Source organism: Schistocerca gregaria, chromosome 2 (genome assembly GCF_023897955.1).
Source record: "Schistocerca gregaria isolate iqSchGreg1 chromosome 2, iqSchGreg1.2, whole genome shotgun sequence".
NCBI lineage: Eukaryota > Metazoa > Arthropoda > Insecta > Orthoptera > Acrididae > Schistocerca > Schistocerca gregaria.
In genome coordinates this window covers 635,316,796-635,342,195 of record NC_064921.1, presented here as the reverse complement: position 1 = coordinate 635,342,195, position 25,400 = coordinate 635,316,796, and the positions used below count along the sequence as shown (strand labels likewise).

Genomic DNA, 25,400 nt, shown 5'->3' with positions numbered 1-25,400 from the left:
TATGGAACGACGAGTCCAGTTCGAAAGACGATGTTGCTGCTGGCAGCTACAAGGCCATCTTCTGAGGCCCCACTGTTGCGGTGCAGAGGCCGCCGTCATTCTGCAATCTTGGTGGAGGCTTGACCTGTTTGATGGGGACACCACCCGTAATCCGCCTTTGAGTGGATGTGCACTGCTGCTGCTTATCCCGTTCCTGTGGTAGACACTAATGCTGCTGGCTCCTGTCTCTGAAATTGGGGCCAAGAGCTGCCCCTGTGAGCCAGGGAATACTTCAGGTGGACCTGGGTCGAGACTCCTGAGTGTAAATCTTCAATGTTCGTGAAAGCACTTTGGAGATCGATATGGAGGTCGCTGAATTCTGCAGGTTGACGGCCGCCTACGACGTTGCAGCTGCCACTCAATTTTCGATGCATCAGCGATACTGTGAGTCAATTGAACGCCACTATTCTATTGCAGATGGTGCACTACTCTGCCTGCCTGGCCAATCTGTGGCACTTTTGAAGACAAACTATTACCTTCCAATAAAAGTGTATTTGGAAATTATGTTTTCTTAATGTTCTCAAGTGTAATTAGAATCTTACAAACACATTCTGCCTCTCTCTCCCAAACAACTGTAGGAGTGTGGATCCAGATCCCTGTATCAGCTGTCAGCAAGTGGTTGCCAATGGTGAAGACATCTATGTCTGTTGCCACACCCACACTTCTAGGACAACAGCAGCCGACCATCTACACAGCCCTAATGTTAGGTCAACAGCTACGAGCTGAAGTTTGTAAAATGTGGTGTGGGATATGACAGATATTTGTTTGCTTTCTTGTTCTGTATTTTACCTTCACAGTTCATTACAATTGTTGTTTGTTAGACCGCAGGAACTTAGACTAATTTCAGTTCGGCAGGAACACTAGAGATGTTTACTTGCAGCCAGTGAGGTATCTGTACTGTAATTTATCTGTGCATGACTTGCCATTTGTTCAAGATGTGTAAACTACCTATGGTGCACGTAGAAAGGTTGGTCACGATTCTGCGTGCACAGGAGATCCTTGGGCTGTGATACAGTCCTTTTCTTCTTCTTGCCTATTGTGTATGTAGTTTCCTTCTTTTTGGGTATAACAGCAGACAGAGTTTACACAAATGCTGGAAATGCGAGCAGTGATTGAATGCAGCGTTGGAGGCTTTGAAGGGAAAGATACCTGCATTGCTAAAAATTACAGTGCAATAGGGGCAAGGCAATTAAGCATTGCTTAGGAGAATAGAGGAATGAAAAGCCATTTGGGACCAAGAACTCCTTGATTCAGGACAAAATAAAACTGTGTTGAGCACACCCACCCCTTCCATCGACCCCGCAGCAGCTCACCACTCAGTGTACTTTTCAAGGAAAGTGCCCCAACCTTATCATTTTTATTAGTGATGTAAAGGCTGCAACCAAATTGGGAAAATAGTCAAAAGAAATGTCCTGAATATGGCTAGATTAAGCTTAGTGAGTTAAGTAAAATGTACATTATGTACCAAGAGATCCTTAGTACCCAAACGTTTGATGAACTGGCTAATGGCCTAATAGTAGTCGAACATCATGATGGACTACTGCTGAAGTATGGCAAATCAATGGAATCCTTCTCCGTAAGGATTAGGAAACTAAACTCGCAACTGTATGAACTAACACAGAATGAGGAAGCTGATAGAGTGATTATGCGTGAGGCAGAGAGTAAGGCTCTAGATTCTTTTCTTCCCCGCCCCCCCCCCCCCCCCCCCTTTTTTTGGCTAGGTTTTTCTGCTGATATGTCAAGGAGAGTCAGAAAGGAGAACTCAAGTGACTTATTTGCTCCCATTAGGATTGTTATACAAGTGGAGAAGATTGATATTGCTACATAATGACACTGTTTTATATGCAGAAGTATAGTCCCCCCCCCCCCATGAACCATGGACCTTGTCGTTGGTGGGGAGGCTTGCATGCCTCAGCGATACAGATGGCCGTACCGTAGGTGCAACCACAACGGAGGGGTATCTGTTGAGAGGCCAGACAAACATGTGGTTCCTGAAGAGGGGCAGCAGCCTTTCAGTAGTTGCAGGGGCAACAGTCTGCATGATTGACTGATCTGGCCTTGCAACATTAACCAAAACGGCCTTGCTGTGCTGGTACTGCGAATGGCTGAAAGCAAGGGGAAACTACAGCCGTAATTTATCCCGAGGACATGCAGCTTTACTGTATGCTTAAATGATGATGACGTCCTCTTGGGTAAAATATTCCGGAGGTAAAATAGTCCCCCATTCGGATCTCCGGGCAGGGACTACTCAGGAGGACGTCATTATCAGGAGAAAGAAAACTGGCATTCTACGGATTGGAGCGTGGAATGTCAGATCCCTTAATCGAGCAGGTAGGTTAGAAAATTTAAAAAGGGAAATGGATAGGTTAAAGTTAGATATAGTGGGAATTAGTGAAGTTCGGTGGCAGGAGGAACAAGACTTTTGGTCAGGTGAATACAGGGTTATAAATACAAAATCAAATAGGGGTAATTCAGGAGTAGGTTTAATAATGAATAGCAAAATAGGAATGCGGGTAAGCTACTACAAACAGCATAGTGAACGCATTATTGTGGCCAAGATAGACACAAAGCCCATGCCTACTACAGTAGTACAAGTTTATATGCCAACTAGCTCTGCAGATGATTAAGAAATTGATGAAATGTATGATGAGATAAAAGAAATTATTCAGGTAGTGAAGGGAGATGAAAATTTACTAGTCATGGGTGACTGGAATTCGTCAGTAGGACAAGGGAGAGAAGGAAACATAGTAGGTGATTATGGATCGGGGCTAAGAAATGAAAGAGGAAGCCGTTTGGTAGAATTTTGCACAGAGCATAACTTAATCATAGCTAACACTTGGTTCAAGAATCATAAAAGAAGGTTGTATACATGGAAGAATCCTGGAGATACTAAAAGGTATCAGATAGATTATATAATGGTAAGACAGAGATTTAGGAATCAGGTTTCAAATTGTAGGACATTTCCAGGGGCAGATGTGGACTCTGACCACAATCTATTGGTTATGACATGTAGGTTAAAACTGAAGAAACTGCAAAAAGGTGGGAATTTAAGGACATGGGATCCGGATAAGCTGAAAGAACCAGAGGTTGTACAGAGTTTCAAGGAGAGCATAAGGGAACAATTGGCAGCAATGGGGGAAAGAAACACAGTTGAAGAAGAATGGGTAGCTCTGAGGGATGAAGTAGTGAAGGCAGCAGAGGATAAAGTAGGTAAAAAGACGAGGGCTGCTAGAAATCCTTGGGTAACAGAAGAAATATTTAATTTAATTGATGAAAGGAGAAAATATAAAAATGCAGTAAATGAAGCAGGCAAAAAGGAATACAAACGTCTCAAAAATAAGATCGACAGGGAGTGCAAAATGGCTAAGCAGGGATGGCTAGAGGACAAATGTAAGGATGTACAAGCTTATCTCACTAGGGGTAAGGTAGATACTGCCTACAGGAAAATTAAAGAGACCTTTGGAGAGAAGAGAACCATGTGTATGAATATCAAGAGCTCAGATGGCAACCCAGTTCTAAGCAAAGAAGGGAAGGCAGAAAGGTGGAAGGAGTATATAGAAGGTTTATACAAGAGCGATGTACTTGAGGACAATATTATGGAAATGGAAGAAGATGTAGATGAAGACGAAATGGGAGGTAAGATACTGCGTGAAGAGTTTGACAGAGCACTGAAAGACCTGAGTCGAAACAAGGACCCCGGAGTAGACAACATTCCATTAGAACTACTGACGGCCTTGGGAGAGCCAGTCATGACAAAACTCTACCAGCTGGTGAGCAAGATGTATGAGACAGGTGAAATACCCCCAGACTTCAAGAAGAATATAATAATTCCAATCCCAAAGAAAGCAGGTGCTGACAGATGTGAAAATTACCGAACTATCAGTTTAATAAGTCACAGCTGCAAAATACTAACGCTAATTCTTTACAGACGAATGGAAAAACTGGTAGATGCGGACCTCAGAGAGGATCAGTTTGTATTCCGTAGGAATTTTGGAACACGTGAGGCAATACTGACCTTACGACTTATCTTAGAAGAAAGATTAAGAAAAGGCAAACCTACGTTTCTAGCATTTGTAGACTTAGAGAAAGCTTTTGACAATGTTGACTGGAATACTCTCTTTCAAATTCTGAAGGTGGCAGGGGTAAAATACAGGGAGCGAAAGGCTATTTACAATTTGTACAGAAACCAGATGGCAGTCATAAGAGTCGATGGGCATGAAAGGGAAGCAGTGGTTGGGAAAGGAGTGAGACAGGGTTGTAGCCTCTCCCCGATGTTATTCAATATGTATATTGAGCAAGCAGTAAAGGAAACAAAAGAAAAATTTGTAGTAGGTATTAAAATTGATGGAGAAGAAATAAAATCGTTGAGGTTCGCCGATGACATTGTAATTCTGTCAGAGACGGCAAAGGATTTGGAAGAGCAGTTGAACGGAATGGACAGTGTCTTGAAAAGAGGATATAAAAGCAAAACGAGGATAATGGAATGTAGTCAAATTAAATCGGGTGATGCTGAGGGAATTAGATTAGGAAATGAGACACTTAAAGTAGTAAAGGAGTTTTGCTATTTAGGGAGTAAAATAACTGATGATGGTTGAAGTAGAGAGGATATAAAATGTAGACTGGCAATGGCAAGGAAAGCGTTTCTCAAGAAGATAAATTTGTTAACATCGAATATAGATTTAAGTGTCAGGAAGTCGTTTGTGAAAGTATTTGTTTGGAGTGTAGCCATGTATGGAAGTGAAACATGGACGATAACTAGTTTGGACAAGAAGAGAATAGAAGCTTTCGAAATGTGGTGCTACAGAAGAATGCTGAAGATTAGATGGGTAGATCACGTAACTAATGAGGAGGTATTGAATAGGATTGGGGAGAAGAGAAGTTTGTGGCACAACTTGACCAGAAGAAGGGATCGGTTGGTAGGACATGTTTTGAGGCATCAAGGGATCACAAACTTAGCATTAGAGGGCAGCGTGGAGGGTAAAAATCGTAGAGGGAGACCAAGAGATGAATACACTAAGCAGATTCAGAAGGATGTAGGTTGCAGAAGGTACTGGGAGATGAAGCAGCTTGCACAGGATAGAGTAGCATGGAGAGCTGCATCAAACCAGTCTCAGGACTGAAGACAACAACAACAGTAAGTGTCAGCGATGTGGACAGAGGCTTTATGGTTCCGGTCAGTCTTGAACATTTTGGCAACGACAAAGTGAATCTGCCAAAGGGTTTACTAATTGCTAATTTGCATGGTTTGGAGAAAGATAATCTTGACAGATCGAGTCAGGACCTCTGCCACAAGCAGACCATCAATGCATCTGCATTACGTGAGAAAGTGAAACATTTACAGGGAAGCTTCGTTACTGTGGTTCATGGATTTGTTTAGTATGAGTGGCCAATCACCAGCCACTAACTGGGAATAATGCTACAGTGTACAAGAACCCACATTGAGTTCTGACGTGTATACAACAGGTAATGAAAGAATTTATCGACCAGCAGCTAGCTGATAGTATTGTTAGGTATATTGATCGACTTTGGGGGGCAGCGGAAATTTTGGTCCTGAAAAAGTCACAATACAGAACTAAAAAATACCGATTTTGCTGTGACTACTGATACCTTTATGAACAAAAAATCACCGACACATATGTGATAACATATGTAACAGTGGCTCTTGACAACTTGGGTCGGTGTAACTTCTCCTCCACAACATATTTAAGGAGTGGATATTATCAAATAGAAGTAGCGCCAGAGGTGCAAGCAAAGACGGCTTTTTCTGTCCTGAGAGATCATTTTCAATATCATTGAATGCCATTTGGACTCAGGAATGCACCCACCACATTTCAGAGATTATTGTTGGATGGTGTACATTGGGGACTGAAACCAAAACAATGTATGATCTACCTGGATGACAAATGACATTTTCATAGAGCACGGAAGAGCATGTACAATGGCTGGAGGAGGTATTCAAAAGGCTGAGAACAGCATGATTAACGCTAAGCATCGATAAATGTAATTTTGTAGCAACAGAAGTAAATTATCTTGAGCATACAATTAGCAAGGAAGGAGTGAGAACAAATCCATGTTTGGTCTTAGCCGTTCAGAATTTTTCGCCATCAAAGGCAGTTAAACAGTAGCAGAGTTCTGTCGGTCTCTGTAATCGTCATCATCGATTCTTAAAGGACTTCGATGAAATTGCCAGACCTTTGAACTGTTTGTTATGGTAAGGAGCAAAATCTCAATGGTCTACTGAATATCAGAAGGTGTTTGATACGTAAAAGTCGAGCTCTGACATCGGACCCAGTTTTGGTATTCCCCAATTTTGAAAAAGAAATTATTCTGTTTCATAGTGCGAGTAATGTGGTTCTTGGATGTGTTCTAGGTCAGAATACAAGTGGTACACAGCATTTTGTGGCGTACACATCCCGCGGAACAAACAAGAGAAAAATGATCCCACAACTGAGCAGGAGATGCTAGCAGTAAACTATGGTATTATATTAGTCCGTTATTTTTATAGCCAAAAGTTTATGGTACGGATAGATTATGCTGCTCTCAAATGGTTATTAGTAGAGACCGGATTATATGCATTTGCATGTTGCATATTTGGCACGTTTTCACTGGTTATTGCATATTTTAACTAAAAACTAGTGACGATGCGTATTTTCACTCCATGTATATAATATTTTGAAAATTTAGATGGGTGGTCCCTAGCTTGATCTAGTTTCAATGTCTCAGGACTTAGAACTGCATGCAATCGCTAACCGAGAGGCCACTGCCCAGCAAAATCATTACGAAAGAGGAACAGTGACAGGCAGAGTCAATGCTTATGTTCGAGCACCCGCGCCCCCAGTTAATCCCCTCTGCTGTCATACCGCACGCGTCAACAACAATTAAATTAAACTACGCAAGCTTTTAGTCGCACTACCATTGTTTCAGTTTAGCTTTCTATTTACTTGTACACAGTTGAACGTGTTTAAGATGGGTAGTGTGTAACATGTACACCATGTCGCCTGAAAAAAGGAACGTTGTTTTGTGGAAAGCTGACCATCCTGAAACATTTACATATGACGGAATCATTTTGTTTTATCGAGTTTGCAAGAAAAGCATTTCGTGGGGGGGAAAAAAGTTTCAAATAGACCGGCATGTGAAGACAAGTCTTCATATCGCAGGAATCCAGAAAAAAGGGCCACGACAATGACTTCTGACAACAGCAAGTTGCAGTAGCAGGGATTAGTCCAAATGTAATGAAAAAAGTCTATGTGAAGCAGTCATTGCAGGCAATATTCCTCTTCACAAACTTACAAACCATATACTTAAAGGCTTCCTGTGCAAATACTGCATAAATCAAAATATACCAGATGAATCAACATTGCGTAAAAATTCCATACCGACAATTTACGTAAATGTGCTGGAAGAAATACGCAATAAACTCTAAAGGACAACATTATCTGGATTTCAGTTGACGAAACTACGGACATTTGTGGCCGTTACATTGCAAATGTAATGGTTGGTGCTTTAAAAGAAGAGACTTCTTCCTATTTGGTGACTTGCAAAGAACTTGAAACCGTAAATCATTCTACAATTGCCAGATTTATGAATGAGGGTATTAGAAAAACATTTCCAGAATCTTCTGCAGATGAAAGGGTGTTTGTGTTTATTTCAGATGCTGTTCCATATATGATCAAAGAAGGAAGAGCCCTCCGAGTATTTTGTACCAATTTGATTCAAGTGATGTGCTTTGCTCATGAAGTACATCGATTTGTTGAAGATGTATGTTCCACTTTTCTGAAAGTAGATAAACTAATTTCATCCACAAAGAAAGTGTTTGTGAAGATTCCTGCTCGCATCAAGACCTACAAAGAAAAACTACCAAATGTGCCTTTACCTGCTGAACAAGTGGTAACTCGTTGGGGTACGTGGGTCAAAGATGTGTTTCACAATGAACATTTCGATGCCATTAGAGGTGTAGTAAACGGCATCACTAGTGCAGAGGCTTTGGCAGTTTGCCAATGCAAAGAAGCTTTTATTGATTCTGGTATTAGAAAAGACACTGCTGTGACTAGCATTCATTTTTCCCATATGCCTGCAAGTATTAAAAAGCTTGAAACTTAAGGTTCAGCTTTGAATGAATCTATCCAGTTAATGAATAAAATTATTCTAGTGAACTCCATATTGCAGGAGGTATTCTCAAGAAAATGCAAAAAAAGGTTTGATAACATTTTAATTAATAACCGAGGCTTTGAACTGTAGTGCCAAATTATATTTTTACTAATGGGACTGGTGAATTCACCAGAAACAATAAGCGCCGACGTAGCACCCACATTCAAATACTGCCCAGTTACCTCAGTTGATGTGGAACGGTCCTTTTCTGCTTATAAAAATGTTTTGAGTGATCGAAGACACAATCTTACTACCGAACATTGGGAACAGTACTTGGTTGTTTATCTTTACAATAGCAGAAAAATGTAAAATAAATTGCAAATGATGCTTTGGTCCAATAGTTTTAATGCTATTCAAATAACTCATGATTGTATGTTGTTTTTTTGTTATGGAGTTTTTGTGCATGGCCCTTTGTGTGCGATATCTTGATGTTGATCCTGTACATATTGATTGTTTCGCTGCGATCATGTCGCATCCACTTGTTACAGACAATAACAAAGAAGGAAGAATTCTTGAAACGCAATATGGGTCCCCATTTTGCATATTTTTAGAAAATAATCCCAGAAAAGCCCCCTTCCTAACCTCTTTCTACATGTTGAAGCCGAAGCTTGGATACGACATCAAATAAATAAAAAAGTTTTATAAGAAATTCGGAGACATTTTGCGAGTAAAATGCACAAATGTAAAGCCTTAGAACAACAAGGGCAGACATGAAACGTGTAGGGAAGCTATGGCGATACAGGGTTGGCCGACAGGTATTAGTAATGAACCTACACACACGAAAAGGCAAAAATAAAAATTCCTTGCCCAATACCATGGACCATATCAAGTACTGGAAATGATGTCACCTGTCAGTGTTAAAATACAGATGCCAATGAAAACTTTGATTATTCACATGGGATATATTAAGCCTTTTAAGGAAGCTGTCAGTGGAATTGCCACAGATATCAGCAGCACCCACAGTACAGAATATGAAGCCTTGTGGAACAAAGAAGAAACAGATGGCTGATGATAGGAGTAAGTCTGAAATGCCTTATGTCCTTAGATCACATTGGCAGATAACATTTGGGATTGTTATTTGCCTGTATTGCAGTTTGTTCTTGTGTAGATTATTAAGAAGTCATCCAGTTTTATTTTGTTCTATTTGTAGTATTTGCAGAGTGCATGTTTTAAGTTTTCCCCATCAAGGGATTGATGCAATGTTGTTCTTGTATTTGGGGATATAGTTTTGTATGGGTAATCTCGCCTTCTGAAGAGAGGGGGATACAGTGACAATATTTTCTTTCTTTCAAGTGTCACATCAAAATGGATACAGGCATGGACCAAAGATGCATTAATGATTTCAGAGCAAAGAGATGGCTTTGCTCTAATTTCATTGAGAAACCTACAGAGGTGCCAGAGGGAAAGTCTTACAATGTGCCTAAGTAGGATGATACAGAGTAGTGTACAGGCATGTAAGATACAGTTACACTCCTGGAAATTGAAATAAGAACACCGTGAATTCATTGTCCCAGGAAGGGGAAACTTTATTGACACATTCCTGGGGTCAGATACATCACATGATCACACTGACAGAACCACAGGCACATAGACACAGGCAACAGAGCATGCACAATGTCGGCACTAGTACAGTGTATATCCACCTTTCGCAGCAATGCAGGCTGCTATTCTCCCAAGGAGACGATCGTAGAGATGCTGGATGTAGTCCTGTGGAATGGCTTGCCATGCCATTTCCACCTGGCGCCTCAGTTGGACCAGCGTTCGTGCTGGACGTGCAGACTGCGTGAGGCGACGCTTCATCCAGTCCCAAACATGCTCAATGGGGGACAGATCCGGAGATCTTGCTGGCCAGGGTAGTTGACTTACACTTTCTAGAGCACGTTGGGTGGCACGGGATACATGCGGACGTGCATTGTCCTGTTGGAACAGCAAGTTCCCTTGCCGGTCTAGGAATGGTAGAACGATGGGTTTGATGACGGTTAGGATGTACCGTGCACTATTCAGTGTCCCCTCGACGATCACCAGAGGTGTACGGCCTGTGTAGGAGATCGCTCCCCACACCATGATGCCGGGTGTTGGCCCTGTGTGCCTCGGTCGTATGCAGTCCTGATTGTGGCGCTCACCTGCACGGCGCCAAACACGCATACGACCATCATTGGCACCAAGGCAGAAGCGACTCTCATCACTGAAGACGACACGTCTCCATTCGTCCCTCCATTCACGCCTGTCGCGACACCACTGGAGGCGGGCTGCACGATGTTGGGGCGTGAGCGGAAGACGGCCTAACAGTGTGTGGGACCGTAGCCCAGCTTCATGGAGACAGTTGCGAATGGTCCTCGCCGATACCCCAGGAGCAACAGTGTCCCTAATTTGCTGGGAAGTGGCGGTGCGGTCCCCTACGGCACTGCATAGGATCCTACGGTCTTGGCATGCATTCGTGCATCGCTGCGGTCCGGTCCCAGGTCGACGGGCACGTGCACCTTCCGCTGACCACTGGCGACAACATCGATGTACTGTGGAGACCTCACGCCCCACGTGTTGAGCAATTCGGCGGTATGTCCACCCGGCCTCCCGCATGTCCACTATACGCCCTCGCTCAAAGTCCGTCAACTGCACATACGGTTCACGTCCACGCTGTCGCGACATGCTACCAGTGTTAAAGACTGCGATGGAGCTCCGTATGCCACGGCGAACTGGCTGACACTGACGGCGGCAGTGCACAAATGCTGCGCAGCTAGCGCCATTCGACGACCAACACTGTGGTTCCTGGTGTGTCCGCTGTGCCGTGCGTGTGATCATTGCTTGTACAGCCCTCTCAGTGTCCGGAGCATGTATGGTGGGTCTGACACACCGGTGTCAATGTGTTCTTTTTTTCCATTTCCAGGAGTGTATTTCTGGGAAAAACTAAAGTAAGTGGATGTCAAAGGGAAGTGCTTAAACACCATATCCACATTTCCAGAGAATAGGCTCCACTGAGTCTAATCAGTTTTTCCACCAGTAACAGTCAGAGTAAACTGTTCTGAACACGAGAAACCAGCAGGTACGAACAGAGTGGAATTACAGGATAGCGGTATGATGATAAAAAGTACGATTTGTAGCTTAGCAGGCATGACATTTCACCTACCACCTATGATCGCGAGTGCCCACACTTTAGTGGAAACAACTTAAATTGTACTGGCCTGGAAAGCAGCTACACAAAACTTAACATTCCTAGATAATATCCTGAATCCAGACATTCTACACTCACTAAACGAACAAGTAGCACTACTAAGGAAGAGTTAGAGCCGAACAAATGTTCCAGCACATAAAGGAATATGCAAAAATAGCCATCATAGTATCACAACTATAAGTGGACATCTACCAGTGCTGTAGTGGTTCTGATTGTGGTTGGTGTAATATACTTCTGTTTTAAACAAAAGTAAGTGCATTGCTCAGATTTATCTGAGCAAATATCAATTAATTGGTTTGTAAATAAAGATCAGTCATAGTGAGGGAATTACATGGAAACTAATGAAAAGAACCTCTAATTATATGAATAATTGTGTTTGAATATCACGTAAATTAGTTGTATGGTACTGGAAGAATGACTGAAGTTATATAATGTGCAGCTACTGGTACAAAATATGGGATGAGTTTATTACGAGTACTCCAAACTGAAAAATTCGAGACAAATTTTCTGAAAGGAGGGGGAGATGTTACTCCCCAGGATAGTATCCCCAGCAGACACTAAAAATTTGTCCATGTTCTACCTTGACAGTTCCCAGAAGGCAAACCACCTGTGCCAATGACCAGCAGACTGTCAACTAGGGGGAAATTCTGAACGAGTTGCAGCAAACACCAAGCTACTGCAGCATGGAGAAACGAACAAGTGTCCAGGTCTGTGAGCAAAGTATAATGACATCATGGTAGCTGAGAGAATACTATCATATTAGTAACAAAGCAGAGCTTTGTAAGAAACGGTAAGTACAACACAACTTTAAGTATTCAAGTGTCAAGCCAGCAGAAAAGGTGAATTTGTGGAAGTCAGAAGTTACTAGGAGAACTGGCAGCAAAGGGAAAACCAGGGCACATGATGTCATAGCCGTCCACACCATCACAGGGCAAACAGGTAGCACTAAAATAAATACCTCGCCTTTCCTATCAAATGTCTCATTGCTGTCTGCCAAGTGGTGATCAACTCCACAGAGTGTATTCTCAGTTCTTGTATTAGTTTAGCTATACTGTGTGATGGGAGGCTATGGAGATCGACCTTCAGCACATCTAGCTGTTTCCAATTGTCTACGAAACCAGGAGTCTGGCTGGAAGGATGCTGTTGCTGCCAGCTGCACTGCCATCTTCTGAGGCTGCACTGCCATCTTCTAAGGCCACACTGGTGGCATGTGGAGACTGCCATCACTCTGCAGGCACGCTCGAAGCTTAACCTCCATGACCTGATTGCTGCTCACCATCCACCTTCGGGAGGATGAGTGCCGCTGCTGTTTATCTTGTTCCTGTGGCAGAAACCGATGCTGCTGGCTCCTGTCTCCTAAACGAGGACTGAGAGCCAATCCCTGGAAGCCAGTGAATACTTCAGGTGGACCTGGTTTGAGACTCTGGAGTGGTCTTTGAGGTCCATGAGAACACTTTGAAGATCGATTTGCAGGGCCAGAGGCCGATAGATTCCATGGGTTGATGTTGCAGCTGCCATCCAACTCTTCGCTCTGCCAGTAATGCGAGCTGATCGCACAACAGGATCTCCCTGCCTGCCCGGTTGAGGCATAGTGCTTTGGAAGACAATCCTTTATTACTTCCCAATAAATGTGTAACTGGGAATGATGTTTTCTTGGTGCTCTTGAATGCAATTAAGACCTTGCCACCCCATCCTGCCTGGCTCTCTCCTAACGACTATAGGAGTCTGAGACTGAGCCCATGTAATATGTTCCAACGTCTCCAGATATCTTTCAGAAATGTATCTTTTATGCAGGTGCTTTTATTCCATAATATTAGAAGTAAAGAACAAAAAATACTCGACAAATTTGTTGAACAAAATACTGCTCTCATTAATATGTATTTACCTTAACAGTACACACCATTTTCAGTTTATCTTAAATACAGATTTTACTAAATACAACTTTTATACAAACATTTATTTCATTGTGCTTAGTAATACAGTAGAAAGTCATCAACAAATTATACTTTTTCAGTCTAAGGTGTTACATTTCACAGCTTCATCAAAGTAATACTATAGTTATTATTATTTACAATAGAGGCAACAATTAATAACACATTATCTTTGGTAAAACTTTGTGTAATAATACAACAACAACAACAGAGATAAAAACAAGTTTTTTTTAGTTTTCAAGTGTTATATTACAAATAGTGATAACAGAAACAGCCTTATGGATTCAACTATATCATCAATTTGTCTTACGCCTTGGCACTTGCTAATTCCAACAAAAACTGTGTGATGCTTTTGACTTAGTCACATTATATATTAATCTGATAAATGAAGCTGCCTAGCTGAAGGATAATTACTTATATATTAATGTAATAGTTCCTTCAATTATAGTCACTGAAACAGCACCCTTCATTTTCCTCTCATTGTATTAACAAAATAAAGATTTTTTTGAAATTTGTAAGTTGTATACAAGGAATAAACACTTGAGTCTTCTGAAGCACTGCATTTTAAGTTACTGGAAGATGCACCGATTACAAGGAAAAAAACTGAAAAACTAAGTTGAGAAAATATTTAAACCAGACACAAAAAGAAATCTACTTCTACTATAATCCTCTTCAATATTTATATTACACTGTCATGCAAAATAAATCACACCTGCACGAGTTATGTGCATCCTATATCTGAAATTCGTCGATAAGTTCTTCACAAAAAGTATTTCACTTAGTACAAAAATACTGTTACACAACCATAGAGAATCACTGTGTAATTTTTGTCAATACAGTTTACTGCCACTAATGGAGAGGAACGAGCAAAGTGTCAAAATGTAGGCACAACTACAACAATGCTTAAGCTGTGGAAAACAGCACAAGATTAGCCTATCATTCTAAGACAAACTTCTTCCTTCCTTGCCAACTAATGTTATAACAAGTCTTTCAGTTACAAGTAATTACTGAACAGGAATGCAGACAAAATTCTCCAGTAATTAGTATATAAATTTAATTTGTTAAATGTCTTACTGCAATAGACCCATTGTTACTGAGACATATTCCTATGTAATTTACTGTCACTCCATTGTAAGAAGGGGATTGTGGAGTATCATCTATTGACTTTTACTGTTAACATTTAATAACTTCCCTCCATATACAAAATTATATAGGAGAGGAGGAAGAAAAGGAAGATATCGGAATATGGGACAGCATATTATACCTGTAATATACAGATTCAGAAAATTTATTTTACATCACAAAATGAATCTGTGCTGTTGTTGATGAGAAATGTAACAATAATTCCATAGTGCTATAATATATGCTGCCATAGATTTAAATGACAACTATTTGATCATACTAATTATCACCAGTGCCTGCTGCTTATTATCACTTGCAATAATGGGACACATCACAACACTGTATAAATCATCTAAAACTCAGTGAGGCTTCTTTCAAATGTATACATAGCTATACTTTGGCTTGTTGACTAGATTTTATTCTTATAGGGAACATGGTTGTCATTTCCTACCAACAGCAAAAATTGCATGAAGAAGAGATAATTTCCACAGCACAAACATTCTTAACCACTTCACAAAAAGCAAGCTACTAGAAAAAATAGCCTTTACTGTTCTGGAGGCTGCACCAACATCATTGGGAGCACACTGTGGAAAAAAGTGATGAGAGGATCAAGAAAGTTAGACAAATTGTGGGACTCGGATTGGAAGATGAAAGGATGGAGCAATGGAGGTGCAGTCACCAATTACTGTTCCAAAAATGTAGTCAGCTGTCAACCCCCTTAAAAAAAAAAAAAAGCAGTAGTATAAGTTGCTATGAATACTGATACTGCAGTTGTTAAAAATCATGAAAATTTCAGTTTCCATGCGATATACTGCTCATCAGTTTCATCATCGTTATTCCTTTTGTTGATGATAGTCTCATACCTTTTATTCTCTGTGAAATACATCTCTATAAAACAGCAAAAAATGATGCAACTGGTGGATACTACTTACTGACATCAAATTTAAAAGATTAAAGATGGCTATAAAAACAATTACATAACATATGTTCCAGCATGGAACATATGTCCCAGTATGGAAAACAAATAATAATAATAAATGTTTGACTTTAAAAATCAGAAAGATTGTGCTATTGTCCTTCAATGTGTAACAATCTTACCTGATACACTAATAAAATTATCCCTGAGGATTAAAACAAATAAACTAGGATATGCCAATAATACGCGCATTAAATAATCATCACTTCTTCTTTTCTTCCAGCAATACTTTCATTTTTACTACCTGTGCTTAATAAGAGATCTAATTTGTGAGAAGTGAAGCAGGGTGACAGATTTCAATGTATCAAATGTAAGTCTTATACAAGACGTTGACCTAAGGAGGTTCAACAGGTTCTGGTATTTCCTCACAGCTTTTTCTGCGTGCACTAATCCTTTCACATCTGGGACAAGGTGCTGGAGACCAGCAGGCCGAATGGAAACAGGAACCACAGTTACCACATCGAGTCACTGTTCCAAGCTGCCAAGGAAAGATAACATCGTGTGCTGCATGGCACAGCTCACACACAAATCCACGTGCCTGACATAGCTGTAACAGATTTTACTAGGTTAGTAATCCAGTATCTCACAATGAATCAGTTATATAAATGCTGAGTATTAATTTTATCAAATAAAAGAGGCTCTAAACCTAGCAATATTAAAACAAATAAAACAGTTATGGCTCTACATTCCTAGAAACTATATTTAAGTTGAAATTTCCTGGTAGATTAAAACTGTGTGCCAGACTGAGACACCAACTCGAGACTTTTGCTTTTTGCAGGCAAATGCTCTCACCAGTGAGCAACTCAAGCACGACTGACGACCTGTCTTCACAGCTTTACTTCTGATAGTATTTAGTCTCCTACCTTCCGAACAGGTCATGAGTCATGCTTGTGTAGCTCACGGGTAGAGCCCTTGCCCACGAAAGGCAAAGGATCCGAGTTTGAGTCTCGGTCTGGAACGCAGGTTTGATCTGCCAGGAAGTTTTGTATCAGCACATACTGTGGAGTAACGTACCTCCATTTCCTTATAGAAAGATTCCAAAGTTGCACAGTACCATATTTTATGGACTACAAGATACTACAGACTGTAAGACGCACCTTAATTTTGAACTAATTTTTTAAAAAGTAACATTTTTTACCATTTTATTATTAGATTGCAAAACCAGACTAAAATAAAATTCTTAATTTATTAAACCAAATGGAGCTTTAAAATTCCTGAAAATCATTATCTGAACTTACTTCTTCTTCTTCTTCTTCTTCTTCTTCCTATTGCTCTTCATCATCACTGTTGTCCTCTTCATGTATAAGATGGTCTTCATTGCTATCAAAAGCATTACTTATGCTGCACTTCTTGAAAGAGTCAACAATAACTACTTCTCTCATTCTAAACCATGGTCATTTTATCCACTGACACACCTATTTGATTGTAGGTTGTTTTAAAGCTCCATTTGGTGTGAATTCATGTTTGGTTTCATCCGTCATCCATTTGTTCCATTCCTCTCGCATATACACTATAAATGGCTTATTTATCAAGACATCAAGAGGTTGCAGTTATGAAGCAAGTCCTCGTGAAGTAACAGCAAACTCTGTATTTATTTCCCTGTCCCAATTTCTCTTTCACAGAATTTTTCAAATGACTACTAAACCGATCCAGCACAAGAAGAGAACTCGTCAATAAATCACATTTTGTTCTCGCCCACATTCTGTTAATCAACAATTTTGTACCAGCCTCATCCATCCAATCCTTGTCATGAATGTGAACACCACCACCTGGTGATATTTCAGAAGGTTTTGGCATTGTTTTGTGCTTGAAAATGATCATTGGATTAAGTTCAGTAGCGTCACAGCCCAACAAGAAAGGACAGCAGTGTAGTGCATTTTTTCATGTCCACTTGTTTTTATAGTTATAGTTTCGGCCCCCTTCATAGCAACAGTTTTGTTACTCTGCACATCAAATGTCAGAGGAGTTTTGTTCATATTTGCTATTTGGCTTAGTTCACTCTGGTTTTCTTTTGATGTTGAATAATACTGTGATGGAAATCTAATATTTTGTCTTCATGCTCTTCTGGCATTTTCTGAGATATTTTGATTTTAGTTCACATGCTAAGTACATGATGTTTCATAAATCTGTAGCGTCAGTGCACTGCTGCTGGCAGTTGAATCCAGTGTTGCCAGATGGAGAGAGGTTTCATGTGGCTTTGAATATATGGCTATTTTTAAGATTGGTGGGAATTTCAAATAAAAAAAACTGGTCATTTTTATATTAATTTTGAGTATAGGGCACACCTGAATTTTGGGCACAATTTTTCGAAGAAAAAAATATTTCTTACAGTCCATAAAATAAGGTAGTATACATCAAGATATAATTCACTTGTGTCAAGTGTTGTTCAATGGTTTAATAGGATGCAGGATTCAAAGTGAAACAGGCTGTAGTCAATTATGGCATGGTATGTGTGCTTCATTCTTAAACATCTATGGCACCACAATCTTTCATGCCTCTTGATTATCTCTTTCACATTATGTATACTGCCTGATGACCAGGACAATTAATGCACACTTGAGGATGTGGAAGACAAAATGGAGCAGGGGAGTGGGTGGTGGGGGGAGGGGGAGGAAGGGAAGGTTGAAGGTACTGCCTTCACAAATTGCTAGCACACATCCTTGGATGTTACTTGGTTTTCACATCCTGTAACAGTGTACTCATATTCTATTCCTTACAGAATGACAAAAGGTTTGAGGCATTTAAGCACACAAGGTCTGATGCATTTAAGCACACATGAGCCAAATGACTAACACTGCTAAACAGCCCCTGTTTGGAATGCCCATGTTCACTAAATCTGAACACATTCAGACCTTGCTGGGATCCTAGAGGAATATTTCAAGATGGAATATACACTGTAGTTTAGCATAAAGTAAGACAAATGTAAATTAAACATACCTCACAGTCCTCTGTGTGGGCTAGACTAGCATTTACTAATTCTGATAATCTTGACAGCAATGTACCATTCTTCACTTCAATGAGATCCTGTATAGAGTAAGTGTCCACCTGGGTGTAAATATACGTGGGCTCTCTTCTGAAGCCTTCCTGCAGACTGAATTATCCATTCATTGTGTAATTTTTGCATGCTGCTGCATTACCAAGCTTCACAGTAATATCAGTTAACTTACCTTTCTGCAAATCTGCATAAAAATATAAAATCTTTCAGGTAACACAACTGCAACCTCAGCTGTCGGCATTTTTCTAACTGTTTAGCTTTTCTGTACAGGCCAGGATTCAAATCATTAATAATAAACAGTGGATCACCAATCATTTGGTCCAGCAGGCGATATGAAAAAGTTGACACTGGACACCTGCACAATAAAGAAATATTTAAATTATCATAAAAGAGAACATCAGCAAAATGAAAATGATTGACTCAACAACAATTTAGCTAATTATGAAGACTTTTCTCATAATGTAATTTAATCATCCATGTAAGATCCAGGATGTAATTTAAAATTTTCAGATATCTATGTTTGCAGTGAAGGTTGTGGTCTCATTTCCCTTGTGTAACAGTCTGTCAACTACACTACCTTCCAAGAATAAAACAGTTTTTCAGAAATTTAAGATCTTTATTGGCTCTGACAAACCATAGAAAGGCTCACTGAAGAAATGTGACATCTGAGACACAAAAAAAAGGTGGCCACAGGTGTGGGGGTACTCAGAACAACAACAGATCAAGGTTCCTAAAGGAGCAAATACCAAGGCAGAAAGAACTAGAATTTCATACCTAAACACAAATGATTCTCTGAGAAGATTGAACAATACTCTGAAGAACTAGTTACCAATATAGATTGACTTCTCAAACATAACTAAAAGGTCTATTATTCTGCACGGCAGATAATCAAGGGCTCTAAAACCAAATACCACAAGAAACTGGCAATTGTATGCTGTGCAGATTATAAGAATTGTTGAATAAAGAAGTGAAGAACAGAAAATTACATCTGATGTGAGTGTGAAACTGAATCAGCTGTCACAAAACATACCTATGACCATAAAATAAGATGACAATAGCAGCATCATGGTACAGGCGATGAATTTATGGGGCAGTGTAATGATCAAATCAATCTAGACTGGAGGGGTGGATAATATAATTAACAAGGAAAGGGGAATTAGTTTAAGTGTGGAAATTGCAACACCATTTGCTTAATTAAGCCAGAAAATATATCAATGCTCTCTCTATGAAGCTATTTATGTTTTCTGTTCACAGGAATAGTCTAATGACACTTTCCTTACTTACTACTTTTTGTATTGTGAACTCTTGATTTCTATAAGACTGTTTATTCTTTGATGGTGCTGGAAAATAACTATTAGGGTAGTACACAGAGCTGCTAATTGTTCACAGTTTGGCTGGGGTTCAAACAAAAAGAAACTAAACTTATGCTTACCCCATGAAAAAGACAACTAGGGAAGTTGTCAAAATATTGCGGAATGAAAACATTAACCCAGATGCAAAACAGAAGCTTGGAAATTACTGATCCACCAAGGAATCCTGAAGAACAGCAGAGTTTGATTATTTCATATTTTGTAAATTGTCATCAAGTCATCCAGTGGTAAAGTTTCCTTCTGTTTCAATAAAATATCTGTTTGACATTTCAAAGATGCTGGAAATCACATGAAATGATAATAGTTTATTGTAGCTCTGATGTCACTGAAATACTTGTGATGATGTCAGAAGGAAAATATTAAAATCTGCATGAATACAACACTAAAAAAAATCAATTAGAAATAGTAGGAGTTCTTTCTCATCCTTTCCGGTAAGTCTCCCCTGACTCAAGGCTCTGGGTGACTTTTCTGAACTGTACCCCTTTTCCTACACCTCTCCAGTCCTTTGGGTTCCCCTATTCCTTCCTCTTCAACCCTTCTGCTAGGAGGAGGAGCCACTGGCTCCGAAACCTTGTAGAAGTTAAACCTGCAATAGTAGGCTGATACAGACTGGTGTACGAAATGGTACTGTACATTGTTATGAACACAGAAAAAAAAAGGTATGGCTAGAATGGAGTTACAGAGCAGTGCTTACTAATAAATGGTATGGCTTGTGACACTGTGGGCACAACATTTCCTCTACTAGCTATGGTTATTGATACAATCACACTTAAGTAGACACAACCTATGTTGCACTGACCCAAAAAGCTGCTAGAGTTAGCAACACAGAGAGGGAGAATTACAGCAGGGTAAATGCATCTGCACATACAGGAGTATCACACTAGGTAACATCACAGTATCACGACTATAAGCATAAAATCTTTCTGTGCTGTAGCGGTTCCGATTTTGATTTGTGTAATCTACTGCAGCTTCAAAAAAAAGTTGGTACATCACTCAAATTCACCTGTGCACCAAACACCCATTGATTGGTTTGTAAACACAGCTACGGAATAGTGAGAGGTTACAGTACACTATTTGATAAACTTATAGTGTATTAGCGAGCTAGAAATAGATTCAATCAAGATTCAGACGATAAGTCAATGTGTTGGACATAGAAAGTAATGCTTCAGAAATAAGCGTCAATCCAAGAAACCTTATGATTTAATTCTGTGAGTATGGAAGGATAACTAAACTGAACAATGTATAACTATCACTGCGAGTGATGAAATTTTTTCATAAATACTTCAAGCTGAGAAATCCGAGGTGAACTTTTTGAACAGAGGGGGAGATGTTGCACTCCAGAATAGTATCACTAGTGAACACTAAAAATTTGTTAAAGTTCTTCAGTGGTGATATCAGAGACCGAGGAGCATAATTTAATGACCACCAAATTGCCACCTAGAAAGAAATGGGATGAAGCAATTATGGCAAGTGTGATCGGCCAAGTGCCCAAGTCTGTAAACAAAGCACAATGACATCTTGGCAACAGACAGATGGAGTCGACTTGGTGACGGAGCACGGTTTCAAAAGAAAGGTCAGCTACAATGCAACAGTATATATTCAGCTACTGATGCAGCAGAAAAGAGCATCTGAAAGACAAAGTCGTGACAGTCTGAAGCCACTAGGAGAGCTGACTACAGGAAAAAGCTAGGGTGCATAATGTCATTGCACAATGGACCAGCATAAATACTAAGCTGTTCTTAATCTATGAGCTGAATTGCAGTCGTCCTTTGATTCAGAGGAAGCTATGTCAGTTGATGGTCTACAACCTTCTACGGAGTTGCAAGTCTTGCTGGAGGGACTCGGCAACTGCATGCTGAAGTGCCAACTTCCGGTACATCACTGATGGGGTGCAGAGACCACCATCACCCTGCTGGGCAACTGGATACTTGAACAGTGGGGGCCAAGAAACTGTTTGCCATTGTAAGGGGGAGCCACTGTTGCAGCTTGTCCTATTCCTGCAGCCAAGGATGCTGCTGGCAATCTCTGGCTACTAACTGGAGGGCAAGTCTCAAGGGCATGTCTTTCGCGTCAACAACAGTGTTTATGAGACCTGCTCATAGAGCTGTTGTCCACTGCCACCCACCACAGGCCATGCCAGCTACGACGCCAGAGAGACACCGACTGGGGATGATATAATGGCTGCCAAACGAGCCATGCTCTATGTGGCAATACCGCCAAGTGGGCGCATGCCTCCTAGTGGTGATGATGTCCACACATCACTGTCCCAAATGAGCTGCCAGTGTCCTGGGAAGACAATTCTGTATTTGTGAATAATAAATGTGTGTCTGTGAATAATGTTTTCCTGGTGCTCTTGAGCATAAACAGATCCTTTTTACTGCACCCTGCTCAGCACAACCCTGACAGCAGAGGGGATCTTGGACTGGATCCCTATGAATAAATTAGTAAACCTGAGGAAGTTTTGGTCATATGTGAAGCCAATAAATGGATCTAAATTGTTCATACAATTTTCTTTGGATCAGTCTTGAACACAGCAGACAGAAGCCAAAACTTCACTTTCACATACAATTACTTGTCCACGAATGGAGGCACTACCGTACCAATGTTTCATGACTACATATATTCACAAAGGATAGGTACTGAAACAATGAAGTTTACTCAATGGGAACAAGACATCAGACCCTCACAGTATTCCAGGTAGGTTTCATAATTAATGCACTGCAGAACTGACCTCCTTTCTAGCTCAGTTGTTTTGAGTGTATCTCATGCAGTGAACAGTCCTGGCCGACTGGAGAAAAGCGCAGGTCACTGTAGCTTTCAAAAAGGATAAAAAAGTGGAGTACAAAATTACAGATGAACACCACCATCTGTCCTCTCGTAGGATCCTACAACATATTCTCTGATACCATACAAGAGAAATAAGCTCCTTTAAAAGAATTAGCATGTAATTAGTGGATATGAATCACGTGAAACACATCTTACTTTATTCACAAATGAAATCATGCAAATAGTAAATGCTGGTAGACAGGAAGATTTCATCTGCTTAAATTTATGATGGGCGTTTGACAGTGTATGGCACTGTTGCCTAACAATCACAATATGATCTTAGAGAATATATTGATGAACATGTGATTGGACTGATGGCTCTCTGATCAATAGAATCCAATATCTTATACTGAATGAAGAATGTTCAGTAGTAACAAAAGTAATACCACATGAGCCCAAAGGAGGCATACATATACATAAATGACACATACAATATCCATAAATTATTTATAAGATAAAAGCAAGCAGTGCTATCAGATTGTTTGTTGATGAGGCTGTTGTCTGTAGGAAATCAGTGTTGTTGTTGAATACTTGTAAGGGCTGAAGAAAAAGTTGGATGACATTTTCACTAAGTGTAAAGTATTTCAGCTCTCTTTAAACATAGATAAGTGAACAATAACACCCATTACAAACAGAAAGAATTGTACAGTATCAGATATTAAGATTAGTGATGAACAGCCGTGAAATGAGACGAATGTGTAAAATGTGTAACAGGCAATGTGAATGGAAGACTTAAATTTGTTATTACTGGAAATACTCTGGGGTAATGCAGTGAATCTGCAAAGAAAATAACATACAAGGCACTAGATGGGTCAATTCAGAGTACTGCTCCAGCATTTGGAGTCCTTACCAAGCAGACTGTCATTAGGCAATGAGTAAATGAAACAAAATGCAGCTGGGATTTAAACAATTCCTTGGTCTTACTGTGTAACTTCACAGGAATACAAGAACAAGACAGGAGAAATTAGGGCAAATGCAGAGACTTTTGGACACTCATTTTTATCTTGCCCAATAAGCACATGCAGTGCGCCAAAAGACCACTAATAGTGGTGTGAAGTACACTTTGCCACTGAACGCACAGTGGCTGTGTGATATAAATGTGACTGACTTGTTACTTTTTTTTCCTAGAGTGCTGCAGTGAATAAAAGAATACAGAGTTTGTTGATAAGCATTCCCATGAAATTAACAAAAAGAGAGTAATAATTAAAGGCAGTATACTATCACACAAGTGTAAATTTCAACAAGAACCTCATGTTAAGGATTAGTACAATTTATATTGGCTGATTATATATATATCCTTAATAAAAGTCCTCAATCTTTCCTCTCCCACATCCACACCAGCTGTTCAGAGCATCCTCCTACAGGCCAACCGCAAATTAGAACAGCATGCCACCCTCCACCTCAAAAATCTATCCAATCCCCTGGTTTCACACCTCCGGAAAGGCAACTCACTCACCCTTCACAACCTTCCCAGCAAACCTCAACCTCCTCTCATTGCACACAAACCCAGTCTCTCCCATCTATTCAATCTCCCACTTCCAGCTCCACTCCCTCCAAAACCTCAAAATTCCAATCAACACAATCTGGAACCACAAAACCCTAATTCAGTAGTCAACCTTTCCTCCAAACCTCTCTCCCAATCCGAAACCTCTGTTCTATCCAAAGGCCTCACCTTCAGCCCCACTCCCAGATTCAACCAAACAGACCTCGTCAAAGATTTACTCTCTGCTGGAAATATCACTTTGCCACAAAGAGAAATGATCCTAATCCTACTCCTAATGATCCAACTCCCCGAGACACTATCCAAATTGAACCCTGCCTGGAACAGTTCCGTCCTCCATCACAGCGGGACCCACCTCCTCTTACTCAAAACCACCCTCTCCAAACCTTCCAGGAATTTCTGGCTTCCAGCCTTGCCTCTCAATCCTCCTTTAAAAACCTTAAGCCTACTCCCAACATCACCACTGCTGAAACCCAAGCTATCCGTGATCTGAAGACTGACCGATCCATCGTCATTCTTCCGTCGGACAAGGGTTCCACGACCGTGGTACTTGATCGTCGGGAGTACGTGGCTGAGGGACTGCGTCAGCTTTCAGACAACACCACATACAAAGTTTGCCAAGGTAATCCCATTCCTGATGTCCAGTCTGGGCTTCAAGGAATCCTCAGAACCTTAGGCCCTCTACAAAACCTTTCCCCTGACTCCATCAACCTCCCGACCCCACCAACACCCCACACCCCTAACTTCTACCATCTTCCTAAAATTCACAAACCCAATTATCCCAGCTGCCCCATTGTAGCTGGTTGCCAAGCCCCCACAGATCGTATCTCTGCCTACGTAGATCAACACCTTCAACTCATTACATGCAGTCTCCCATCCTTCATCAAGGACACCAACCAATTTCTCGAAAACCTGGAATCCTTACCCAATCTGTTACCCCCGGAAACCATCCTGTTACCATTGATGCCACTTCCTTATACACAAATATTCCACACGTCCAGGGCCTCACTGCGATGGAGCACTTCCTTTCACGCCAATCGCCTGCCACACTACCAAAACCTCTTTCCTCATTACCTTAGCCAGCTTCATACTGACCCACAACTTCTTCACTTTTGAAGGCCAGACATACCAACAATTAAAGGGAACAGCCATGGGTACTAGGATGGCCCCCTCGTACACCAACCTATTCATGGGTCGCTTAGAGGAAGACTTATTGGTTACCCAGGCCTGCCAACCCAAAGTTTGGTACAGATTTATTGGTGACATCTTCATGAACTGGACTCACAGTGAAGAACAACTCCAGAATTTCCTCTCCAACCTCAA

The 25,400-nt window shown here is 40.6% G+C and overlaps 1 protein-coding gene across 2 annotated transcripts in view; it reads right to left on the bottom strand.

Moving 5' to 3' along the window:
* Positions 1–13,201: 13,201 nt before the first annotated feature.
* The window catches only part of LOC126334660 (run domain Beclin-1-interacting and cysteine-rich domain-containing protein), a 203,552-nt gene continuing 191,353 nt past the window's right edge, over positions 13,202–25,400 (bottom strand). For both annotated transcript variants that reach the window (XM_049997119.1, XM_049997120.1), the window contains exons 11-13: positions 18,553–18,735; positions 18,323–18,476; positions 13,202–15,932 (exon numbers count right to left, since the gene is read on the bottom strand). In XM_049997119.1, coding sequence (XP_049853076.1) covers positions 15,720–15,932; positions 18,323–18,476; positions 18,553–18,735 — 550 coding nt within the window. In that variant the 3' untranslated portion in view covers positions 13,202–15,719. The remainder of the gene's footprint in view (positions 15,933–18,322; positions 18,477–18,552; positions 18,736–25,400) is intronic.